Source organism: Mycteria americana, chromosome 5, assembly GCF_035582795.1.
Source record: "Mycteria americana isolate JAX WOST 10 ecotype Jacksonville Zoo and Gardens chromosome 5, USCA_MyAme_1.0, whole genome shotgun sequence".
Lineage (NCBI taxonomy): Eukaryota > Metazoa > Chordata > Aves > Ciconiiformes > Ciconiidae > Mycteria > Mycteria americana.
The window spans coordinates 57,312,352-57,324,828 of record NC_134369.1 but is presented as its reverse complement, the minus strand read 5'-3'; the positions used below and the strand labels follow the sequence as shown (position 1 = coordinate 57,324,828).

General features: G+C 38.4%; 1 protein-coding gene across 1 annotated transcript; it reads left to right on the top strand.

Moving 5' to 3' along the window:
* Positions 1-321: 321 nt before the first annotated feature.
* Positions 322-11,162, top strand: LOC142409777 (alpha-1-antiproteinase F-like). Its single transcript, XM_075501540.1, is given in 5 exon segments — positions 322-432; positions 2,376-3,021; positions 6,468-6,738; positions 9,640-9,787; positions 10,974-11,162. Coding segments are annotated over 5 exon segments (1,365 nt in total).
* Positions 11,163-12,477: the final 1,315 nt, after the last annotated feature.

Genomic DNA, 12,477 nt, shown 5'->3' with positions numbered 1-12,477 from the left:
CTTAGTAGCAGCAACGCTATAGGTACTGGAAATTACGTTCAAGATATTTCTCTGTAGTTACTACCTCTGATGACTCTCTTGTTCATAAAATAGTAGATTTGGGCAACTGAGATGTGTATGAATGTTTGATATTAAGAAAAAGTAGGTTCAGTTTGAGGAAAATTGGTTTGACTCTAACCAGGGCGATCAGATAGTCATGAATAATAAAAAGTCACGTGTGAGACATATATTCAGCAAAGTTAGGTGTCCAGTAAAACTAGTTTCAACATTGTTTGCACTACCTAATCTCTAAAATTATAATGTGTGAGTCACAGCTCTTAGATGATCTTAACCTTTACTAGAGGATACCCTGCTTTGTGTTCAGCAGCACAAACAACTGAGCAAGGACCTGTGCAGACCTGGTGAATACAACAGGACCCTCTTGACTGTACCGTAAGTAATGCATTTTTTTTCTGTGGAAAAATTGTCAAATGTTATATGCAGGACAACACTTTCTGAATAATCAATTGAGAAATTACCATGTTCATATTCAAGTTGCAATTCAAAGCTTTTTGTATTGTTTTATTATGGTTTTGGTTTTTTAAATAAAAAAGATAAGTCCTCTGTGAGATTGGCATGTTTGTGTACCATAACTCTCTTTAGGAAAACTGCATCTCTAAAATGTTTTCGAGAGTTAAATGAAGTAAATGGATGACAATAACAAATGTAGGGCATGAAATGAAATGGAAGTGAGGACTTAAGGATTGCTCTCTAAAGCTCTCTAAACTCTAGAGAGAGTTTGGAAAAAAAGAAATTGTGGATAGAGGCAAAGGCTAAAAGAATTAGACTAAGAGTGATGGTGGAGCAAGTCACAAACAAATCAAAGAGATCAAATTTAAATGTGTTCTAGATATGAAAGTGAACTGTCTGAAAGTGGTTTGTCATGGGGCTCAGGCCCTTCCTATTGTTATAACCATGATATTCAAAGGGTGTGAATTAAGGAATATTTATAGCAGATATTATTAAAGCAGAGATCAGCATTCTGAGTTCCCTGAATTTTGGAGAACCAAGATGCTGCAAAGTGGAGAACACAAATGCAGGGTCATGGGAGCTGATAAGGATTCAATGATTTTACAAGGCATGAGAGTGTGAATACCGTTTCTCAATGCAAGTCAGAAACTTACGATATTTTTCCCCTTTGAAAATCCTTACATTTTCCTCTAGAGAGTATTTTATTTTATAAAAGATTCTGTGGGTAAAGTCATCATATACCACAGGAGGATGTTCTGGATTTCTAGATATTCAACACCTTTACTTCCTTCTGTCTGTTGACAAAAGTTGTTGAACCAAGTGTGGTACAGTATTAATTTCTAGAGTTAAAAGTATTGCCACAGATGTGGAATGGATGGTTCCCATGCTGCTTGGGAAAAAGCTTTCCTGTTCTATCAGTATCTCTTAGTATCTTTGTTCCTCCAGAATTCACTCATTCATCTTCACATTTACCATTGCAGCCTTCTCTGCCAAAATCACCCTTTGCTATCTTTCTGATGATAAACACCATGATTGTTCTAGAGTTTCCTCTAATTTTCCTTTTATTTTTAGGTGATTTGGTTCAGTCACTGGGCTGGACATGCCTCTGCATGCAGCAGGCACACACTTGTTTTCATTTGCTGTTCTGTGTACATACTCATTTTCCCTTTCTTAATAAGCAACACTGTATTTCCAGGGTCTTGATAACTTCTTAATTGCGCAAAGCATATTTCTCTATTTTGTTAGTTATGTGGAAGGTTTTTTTTTTTTTAAATGGTGCTCAATTGTTCAAGCTTTATAGAATCACTGTAAATGTTCATCACTTCCTCATTAACAAGCGCATTTACTTTCTCTCTGGTGCCTGCCTATATGTTTCCATATGCCAGCCCATTCAAAAACGTATAATACTTTAATTCTCACAATGGAGGAATAATGTGCCTTTCTTCTGCTTTGATTTTTCATCTTGCGAAATGTAACTGAGCAGCCTTGACTGTCTCCTTTACTTTCTGCTCTATAGACCCGTACTTTTGACTTACAGCTTTTTATCACTTAAAGCCACATTAAAAACAGAACACTGGAAACAAAACAGTTTCAAAGGAATTGTAACCTAACCTTAATGAGGGCGTCTTTGGTATTACTTCATCCCTCTTTGACTTTAATTTTTATTCTTTCATAACTTCTTCAGTAGGTTGAGTAATTTTCCAGAGTCTGCTTCCTTGAAATAGAAAGCCGGTATCCCTGAATTCAAATGGCTTGGAATCACTGGTACCAAGCCAGGTCTGTACAGTGAAGGGATTGACTTATTGCTAAGCACAAGGTAAAAAGATTTGTAAGCCAAATGTCATTTTTCTTTTCTTCTTTTACAGAGTTATAGAAACATGAAGATGTTGTTTTTCCTGTGTCTTTTAATTGTTGGGATTTATTCCAACAGTTATTGCTATCAGCTTAATCACCAAGGTGTAAGAAACCAAAATCAAAGAGGCCAAGAAAACCGAAACATGCCACAGCAGACTATAGGCAACAGTGTTTGTCAGTTTGCATGTTGTTTCTACAAAGAGATTTCTTCTCGTGAAAACAATGGGAATGTTTTCTTCTCTCCTTTGAGCATCTCTACTGCCCTGGCAATGCTGACTCTGGGTGCCAGATCAGACACTCTGACACAGATTCTTAGGGTCCTTAGCTTTAACCCACGTGAGATTTCTGAAAATGAAATACATGAAGGTTTTCGTCAACTCATGCAAATGGTAAACAGAAAGAATGAGGGGTTACAGCTGAATATGGGAAATGTCCTGTTTGTGCTTGACCGACTGAAGCCACAAGATAAATTTTTAAGTGATCTCAGAAACTTCTATGAAGGAGAAGCTTATCCTATGAACTTCAAGAGGGCTGATCAAGCCCAGATAAAGATCAACGAATATGTAGCGGGAAGAACCAATGGGAAAATCAAGGACCTCATAAATAACCTTGATCCACTTACTGAAATTCTCCTTATTAGCTATATTTATTTTAACGGTAAGATACACATATTATATTCTCCTACTTCCTACATTATTTCCTCAGGTCAGTCTTGGACTTCATCACCTTTTTTTGCAATATAGTTTTGCAGATGGACTCATATCTTGTTTTCCTTTTGGTCCCACTTACACTTAATTATAAATATAGCTATTGGAAATTATGTTCTGCTTGACACTGACGATAATTCCTAGCAAAATTTATGGCAAATTTTCCTATATCTTTTAACATATACATTTCTTTCCTCCTGAAGATTAAGTGAAATATACTTTGAGGAAGGCATCTCTATTCAGTAAAGCATCTAGTCCTATACAATCTAGTGGGATTTAAGCACTTTCTTAAATGATTTGTTGGCTAGGAATTAATTTGAAATCCACTTTAGCTGGTTTTTTGTTTAGCAAGTTCAGAGTTAAATTCAAAGAACACTGTTAAAGTAAAACTTAGCATCTTACGAAAAAGAAAATATGTTTACTCAGGAATTTTGCTGTTACTGAGTATGTTCATGTATCCAAAGCTAAACATGTAACAGCAGCTTTAGTTTCACACTCATGTTCTCCTTTTTTTATTTAACTAACTACTCCTTTACTGATAGTATGGCTGTAGTCCTGATGTGTCTAGAGGCATAGGTTTTTCAACCTTTTTTTTTAATTTGCAGATTCTAATATTTTCCAGCGAAGAGATGAACCCACCAGTATCAAATAGAAGCCTAATGACAATAAGCTTGTTTTTATTAATTAACTTGTGCAGTCTGCTTAGACACAGTCTACAGATCTTCCCAGAGCTTTTCAGACTGCTGATCTAATGAGAAGAAGAGGAGCAAGGCTGTAAGGCTCAATCAGTGGTCTAATAACAGACATTGCATCTTCTTTCAAATCTTCTCTTTCTGACCCATTTTATCACAATCTGAACACAAAGCAATTGTACTCAGACAGATAATATTCTGTAATTTATCTGATAAAAATATCATTAAGCTTTTTAATTGAAACAGAGATGACATATTAGAAATGCTATTCTTTTAAAACTGCTAACCTGGATGCTTCCACTCTCCTCCCCAATATGAGGCTTCCCCCAAAAGTAATTCAAAACCATATTTTTGTTTTGCTTTGCTTTTCATCTGTGTCTCTGCTCCTTGTGTTAATCTCCGAAGATCTGGCCACAGCTAAATGGAGCTGTTTGGAATACAGATGACTGATGTTTCTTAATTCTCTTGAACACATACTTGTTTGTCTCAAATAATATTTTCAAGATGAGCTTTTATTTAGCATCAGGCACATCTTTCAAAACAGGCAAAAAAGATGTTGATTTTTCTTTTACTGAAAGGTGTTTGAAGAAGGAGCAATAAATTGAGTAGCACAATGGTGGCAAAAGCCTGAGAAACCTTTTATTAAAGATAACTTTTTGTTACAGATAACTTTTACGTGTTCTAAAATTTAGTTTTGTTTAAAATTAGATGTTTGTTCTTATTACTTAAATGATTTCCCAGCTCGTCCAAAGATGGTGGAGATTCAGTTATTGCTCTTCAATTTTAAAGAAAAGAGATTAAATAGCAGTATTAGCAATAATAAGGATTTTTATCTTGAAATTGAGAGTAGGTTAATGCTAATTGATCTAGAGGCTGGGATCAATCTGGAGAGGATCTCTAAAGCTCAGGTACCTCTATAACCAGTCTATACTTCTAGGCTCTTGTCCACTCTCTGTGCATTACAACCTTCCTTGCACAGCACTAGTGACTCTCCTCCCCCTTTTTTGTCATGTAGCGGAGTGTAGAAGTCCTTCCCTAAGGACAGAAGTCTGGCAATATTTTCCTGGCTCTCAGCCAGTGGGCATGCTATTCCACTACAGTACACCAGTCCCTTATCACGCCCTAGCTGAGCTGGTCACCACAAAGCATCATACTTTGAGGTTCATTTTTCCACTTGAACACTGTAAAGCATTTGAGGAAGGTGCCATCCCTAGAAGGTAGCCTCCTGAGAGACAGCAGAGCATAGGAATAAGAGTTCCTCTGAAACAGGAGGAAAGGATTAGTGAATATAATCTTTGTCTAGTCTGTGTGCTAAATCCTAACATCCTACTCGGTTTTTAATCAAGCAAAGCTCTTTCTGAAATCAGTGGGTGTTTTCCCTGAGTTGAGCACTAGATAAAAGTTGTTTGAGTGTTTCAGGACTTGTCATTCATGTTTCTGTGATTCATTCTGCTTTTTTTTTTTTTTCCCTTAAGCATATCAAGGCAGAAGTCCTGCCTTTTATATATCTGACGATAGAAGAAGTCACTGTTAATGAAGAAACATAAAAGTAGCAACTTTTCCCATCTTCAGAGTATTGGCAGTTGTCAGTTTATATTTTCAGAGCCCAAGACATGCACTAAGTCTCATTTCACTCTTTCCAAATACTAAATAAGTGCTGTTTATGTCTATTTCACAGATGGTGGAAACAACAGACAATAATTATTTCACTTGTACCAGGCTGCCTAGTAATCATTGTTCAAATAGAAATCAGAAGTCAAAAGGGGTTGCATCTTGTTTCATGGTTTTCTTGATGGCACTTATTTTACTTAGCATTATGGCTCTACTTTTGCCCACTAAATTTGATAAAAAATTATCTTTGTTCTAGAAGGCAGTATTTACTACAGAGCAACACATCTTTCTTTAAAAAAAACAACAAAAAAACCAAACCAAAACAAACCTCCCCCAACTTTTCCCCCTTTTTTTAAGCTGCTCAGCCTCTGAAATGGTTGAGGTGGATAGCTGGAATTTGGCTTAGAAACTCCTCTCCACTGAGGATAAGAATCTTTCAGAGTTTCAATGTAGACAATTTGTTTCACTATGACTAAGCAAGAAGCCTTTGGAAATTTAATATTGTAGCATGACAGTACAAAAGGTTTTTGTCATTGTTGTTTTGTTTTTGTTTTTTAACCCAGCTGTCTGGTAGAATTAAGTTCTTCATGACTTTATTGGGCATCAACTAAAGTGGCATAAAAAATCCTTCTCTCTGCAAGTAACCTGAATCCTTTTATTTCATTGGAGAAATCATCCCTCATGTCACCCTTCACAAGTCTATTTTGGTGTGGGAATAAGGAAAGGAGAGAATCTTTCTTCTTCTCAGCTCTCATTTAAAGGCTGCATCATATGAGGGCTTTATAGGCTCCTTAAAACTGTTGTCATGGAGGAAAAGTGCACACTAGAACAGTTGGTATCTCATTTAAATGAAGGATATCGCAACCTGCTGTAAGATCCGAGGGAAGTTTTTACATCACAGACTACCTATTGTGTGCTGCTACTGAATTGTTCTGAGTATTCAGTAAGATCAAGTGCTCATTGCAAACTAGTTTGTCTTTGAAGCTGATCCAGCTGTACCAGTTTCTGTCATCTATGAATGTGTCCTATGGTGGTATGACCTATGGTTTCATGTCCTCAAAATATTCTGTAACTCTGTCTCTTATATTTCAAGCTGAATGGGAAAAACCTTTCGATCCAAAATACACTAAAAAGAACAAATTCTTTGTGGATGGGAACAAGGCTGTTGAAGTTCCGATGATGTTTGGAATGGGCCTGTTCAAGCATGGCTATGATGAACAGCTGTCTTCCACTGTGGTGCAAATGGATTACAAAGGAGGTGCTTCGGCATTTTTTATTCTGCCTGATCAAGGAAGAATGAGGAAGCTGGAGAAAAGATTGTCTTGTGAACGTATGTCAAGGTGGAGGACATTAGTCTCAAAAAGGTAAAATTCTGCAGTTCTTGGTTCAGATGGTAGGCAAGGAGACACATCAGTTTCCATTTGCTGGGCTATGACACAAAATCAGGGTACTATTTTTAGTTCTGTTTTAATCTACAGAAGAATTCCCGCTGACCAAAGTTGAAATCTGGTGCTCTGGTGTCCCTGTGTTTTCACATTCAGTACTGCACAAAGTGAAAACCTTCACAGCTTTAGGACTTTTGCCGTTTCCACATTTTGTTTCCCATCTTCAGCCCTCCATAGCTCCCAGTTTTCTGTCTTAAAACCTCTTCTCACTTTTTTGGGGGAGGTATTCTGCCTTCTCCTATTTACAAGTAAATTTCTACCACTTTCCTTCAGCCCTTTTTCTTGTCTCTTGCTTCCTTTCTGCCTATTACTGTTACCAATAATTGCACATTTAACGCTGAAATAACAACTTCATTTGGAACTGTGAGGACAAAGCTCAATGATAAGGGTATAGAGCAGCTGGCACATTGCAGAGCCACTGTATTCAGGATCTCTGAAGACTTAGGAAGGTAAAATTGGAGTAAGCTACACTTGCTTCAAGGTAACTTTGAGACTAGAAGGCAGAAAGTTTATATGCTTTCTAAAACAACTTTAGACTCCTTCTGTTTAGTGTCATGTGTAGTAGTGGCCTTTGATGGGACAAAATATGTGTACAAGCATAGGCACAACATGTTCACAGAATCAAGCCCTTGGGTTCATTCATGAAATCTGATGTGTCATGTTAGAGACCTTCACAGATACACATTTGAAAATCATATTTTAGATGATCATTTCTCAAGACAAAAATGACATCCTAATACATAAAACCAAACCCAGTGTCATGCTCATAACTCTGATTCACTGTTAAATCTTATCAAAAGAATCTAGAACCTTTTTTCATTTAAAAAAAGATGGAAAAAACTACGTAATTCTCTGGGTACCTTCACAGTTTTGAAATTTCTGGGAGTAGCTATGTGGTTTGTCACTAAAATCACTATAGAACAAATAAGATGGTGAATCAAGATACTTATGAATCATTTTTGTCAAAGAAACACAATTGCCTTTAAAATCAGCAAGAAAGACACTAAATACAATTGGGGGGATTTATATTTCCTCTCTCCATTCTCTCCCCCCTCCCCAAACTGGAATAATCTACCTAAAAGCCACTAATGGGGGATGTAAATCTTATATTATAAAAATGCATCACTGTCAAAGATGAGCTTGTTTCATGCAGCTCCCCATTTTTCATCATGACAGTTCTCTCCTGCAAACTAATGACACGTACTCCTCCTTTTCCCTTTAGTTTTCAAAGCAACTGTTTGCCTTTGCTATTATTTGGAGTCTCTGGGAGGTCTTAATAAATGGGTTTGACATAGGATACGGAATGATGTAAGGACCGTGGGCAAGCTATGTTTGTCCCTGTTTCTCTGTCTGCAAACTGACGTTGACACCGGTTGCAGAAGCATTGTGAGGAACGCTTTTCGTTACTGTTGGCTGCTGAACAGGGGCTAGTGCCAAAGTGTTGCCAGTACCCGCAGCTGAGATCTATTTAATGGCTGACTGTGGAGAAAACATTACTTTCTCTTCCGGAAAGTGTATCCCAGTGCTTCCTGCCTGGTCGCATTGTTGCTGTGTGCCTATGGCTTTCCCTTTCCTGCATGTTGAAAGCAAGTGGGGGCTTGTGAATGAGTGTCTTTATGTAATAGCAAGGCAGATGATTCAATGATAGTTGCATCCTCATTTGAGAGAGCAATCAGCACAGTCAGAAATTAGGCAGAAGTAAGAGATCAGCAACCTGTTATCAGTCCACTAGCACTCTCATATTTGGCTACCAGCCAGACTTGGCATTAGATGCTGTGCGACGCTGGAGGTATGGGCCCTTTCCTTCCCACTTGTCCACTGGATGACTTGCTCTTTGGACAGCTTCGTTAAGTGCTCCACATCTCCCTGACCTGGAACCCTGGACAGTTGTCCTGGTTTCTCACCAGAAAACAGTACCTACTGTCACCATTATCACTAACCTCTGTCTCATCATGTTGCTTCTAGCTGTAAATGTTGGTTTTAACCTTTGAAAAGGAATTGTTAGATCCTTACTGAAAGAGCAAGGAAGAAATTAGTCAGAAATATGGAGCTTTCATTAATTCATGGAAAGCAGCAAACTAGTCACTTTCAAAAAAAAATTAATAAAACGGACATTGGACTTGACACAGAAAAATAATTATCTATTGACTATGTTCTGTCAATGTGTTTTTGGTTTTTACTTTGTCATCCATACAGTCACCACCACTTATTGTCCTGCTCCTTTGGTATATCTTTTTGTTTTCTCTGTCCTGATTTATAAGATAAAGACACAAGCCCAACATTTGTGGGTTTTTGTGTTTTGTTTTGTTTTCTGTCACTGGGTGTTCACTGTCACCCAGTGAACTTGGGTGCGTTGGATTTTTTTGTGCCCAGTCTGAGACACCTAAAAGAATCACTTTTTCACAAGGTGAATCCTCTGCATCCTCAGTAATGGGGCATGATGAAGGTGCTTCCAGCAGAATGCACAAAATATCACTAACTTCTGAAAATGTCAGATGAAGATCCTTAGGGAGGTACAGCTGTACTGTTGTGCTGAATGATCACTGGGTCAATCTCACTGTTCATGTGTTGGCTTTTTGCAGACTGTGAGCCAGCAACCTACAACCCTATCCTCTGAACCAGCCTTCCAACATTTTTATAAACCTTCTTTTCTTCTTCCCAAATTAATGTCACTATACATCTCCCATGTAGGCTAGAGAGAGCCTGCAAGCAAAATGTCTTTGGGGAGAAAGCAAAATGAGTTTGTCTCGTGGGAGTCTGTGTTATGCTGTGATACCTGATCAAAAGTTTCACCATATTCTTGCACTTCTTTTCTGGCAGCTCAGCAAATTTGCATCTTCCAAAATTCACTCTTTATGGGACGTATAACCTAAAAGATATATTATATAAAATGGGTGTCATGGATGTATTCACTGATAAGGCTGACCTGTCTGGGATCACTGGGCAGCCTCAGCATAGAATTTCCCAGGTAAGTCATACTGCTTTTTGTTTTATCGGTCCATGGTTATTGACACTTACATCACTTTCTTTACAACTATTCATGATGCAAAACTCATGTAAAGAGGCTTTGCTTCACATGAAAAGGCAGCTGTTGGCATACAGAGTATTTCACCCACATTACTTTGCGCTGTCAGTGCAATTGAGTTGGAGGAGATTACAAGTCTGTAATTTTTTAATATAGAAGGCCTTTTTGATCTGCGTGAGGCAACCTTATAAACCAGACGTGACCAAATCATCGTCTATCCACACCTTGGTACCCTCCTGCAGCATGTTACAGTCATTACATTGCTGCTTCTGTTTGTGTCTACCTTCTTTAGCCTGCCTGTGGGCAAGCAGGGAGCTGTAGGATGTATCACTGCTTGCGTTTTATGGAGGGGAGAGGAAAAACGCTGCTTGCTTTTAAACTGTTTGGGGGAAAGGAAAAAGCAGTTATTAAAAACATTTGGCTTCAAGCCTATGAGCAATGACTCTCATTAGTGCCAGGCCCAGGCAAAAGCTACAGATAAGTCATACTTCAATAAACCTAGAGTTTAAAGCTGACAAACAGTGCAAGTTTCATTGTCTAATATGAACAAAGCAACTGCCCTCATGACCTCAGATGGAAGTTAGTGAATTAGTGTCTGTCAATGTCTTGATTTTGCAAAGTAAAACCTAAATGTTTCTCTGCTCTAGCCCTCCACTTCTAGCCCTTGTCCTTTGCTCCCATTTTTTCCAAGACATTAAGGAACACAGGAAACATAATTTCAGGATGCTATTCATTGTGCTAATCTGCATGTTAATTCTTCAACTATATGAACTTTTAATAGACAGTTAAATATGATCTTGCTCTCTTAACCTTTAGTCTAACTCCACAGATTTGCATGAGTGGGAGCAGGGAATAAGAAAAGAAACAAAGCAGATGTTTCCAGTAGCAGGGACATGCCCCTCCACCGGGGATAAACTTTTCCTCTCTGGGGCTAGGAAAGCTATTCTGCATGTAGCTTGCTGATTTTTTTTTCTTTTTTTCCCAACTTTCCTGTCTTTGTGCAGTGGACCCTGTTCATCCGATGTTTGTTTCTTACCAATTAACTTCTTCAGGTACTTTTAGCTCAAGTTCTTATTTAGGTGACTAGTTTTGTACCCCCTTGACTTGTAACATGTCTGTTTCTTCACAGGCTATTCATAAGGCTGTGGTAAAGGTGGATGAGACTGGCACAGAAGCAGCAGCTGCCACAGGCATGGAAATAGTGCCTATGTCCGTTCCCGTTACCATTACATTCAACAGGCCCTTCCTAATGGTCATAACTATGGAGAACAATATACTCTTCATGGGAAAAATTGTGAACCCTCTGAAAAAAGATTAAGTTGATGTATATATTAGGTATCTGGTGATCACCACTGTTAAATCAAGTGTTTGACCTGATGAGTATGGCATGGCTACAGAGGGCTCTCCACCTCTTAACTGATGTTATTCACTGTTTTTTGTAGATGAAACTCTTCATCAATTTAAGTTGTCATAGTTGCATGTTTGTTTGGGCCTTGTTTTTTTTTTTTAAGTTTTTTTTTTTAAAGAAGGTTGCATTCAGGCAGAACTGTCATTAGATCTGGGACAAAACAGGCCTGTGTGATACTGACAGCATAGATACATCTTCTAGCAGGGAAGATGAGGAGCATGTGGGTGGAGAGGGTTGTGTAAGCCTGCTTCTTCCCTCATGGCTGCCTTCTCACCTTTTTTTTGCATTGGTTGACAAATGGGTACAAGTTATGGCACTTTACTACTTGTGCCCATTTTCCTACCAACATGAAGTTCATATCTAGCATAGATCTTAACATGAGTAATGCTTACTACCTTGCATAGTACCATTGTTGTCCGGTGAGTCTACTACATCCTTGCCTTTCAGCTGTCGTCCCAGCTAGGCTGCTGCAAAGGGGTGACAAAGGAGGTGTGTTTTTCCCCTGCAGATATATACTGGCCTGCCCACTCTTTCTGTGAGAGTTTACAGTCCAGACTCATTCCAGGGCAAATGTTAGATTGGAGTCGAAGAATTGGGTCTAAGAAAAGAAGAGGTAGATCAGATCCCTGCAGTTCAGTGCCCTGGAGCCAACCTTTCTGAATCAGCTATACAGCTCAGAGCAGCCACAAGACTACTTCCAGCCTATGCCTGCACTTAAACCAGCTTCTAGAAGCCCCCAAGCAGCAGGAAACACAAGCCATCTCCCCCTGGTGCCAGTGCCTGTACCATTACCGTCAGGCCCTGGGAGATTACCCATGGTAGTAAGCACCTTTCCAGTATTGTTTGTAGGATCAAGCACCCTACCAGTAACATTTATACCCCATTAGTGACACTTACTGTGTCTCTTGACATAACCCCTTCTGTTCCCAGACTGTCCAGTCATACAACATTGGTACTCTATTTCTCATCTGCTTCATGGTTAGTATAGCCACAATATTATAAAGATCTGTTTTCACTATTAAGATACACAATACTAAAAGTCACATTCATAATGCACATGCTTATTTATTTTTTCTTGTTTACTTTCCTATCTATTTTTTCTTCTATTTTTCATGACATCTATCATTATTTTATTTCTTTGTCCATGTTCATGGTATATATCTGATCTCTGGTTGCAGGAGGGGTAAATTATTGACTAAAATGGGTTAGTCTGTTAATAGGTATT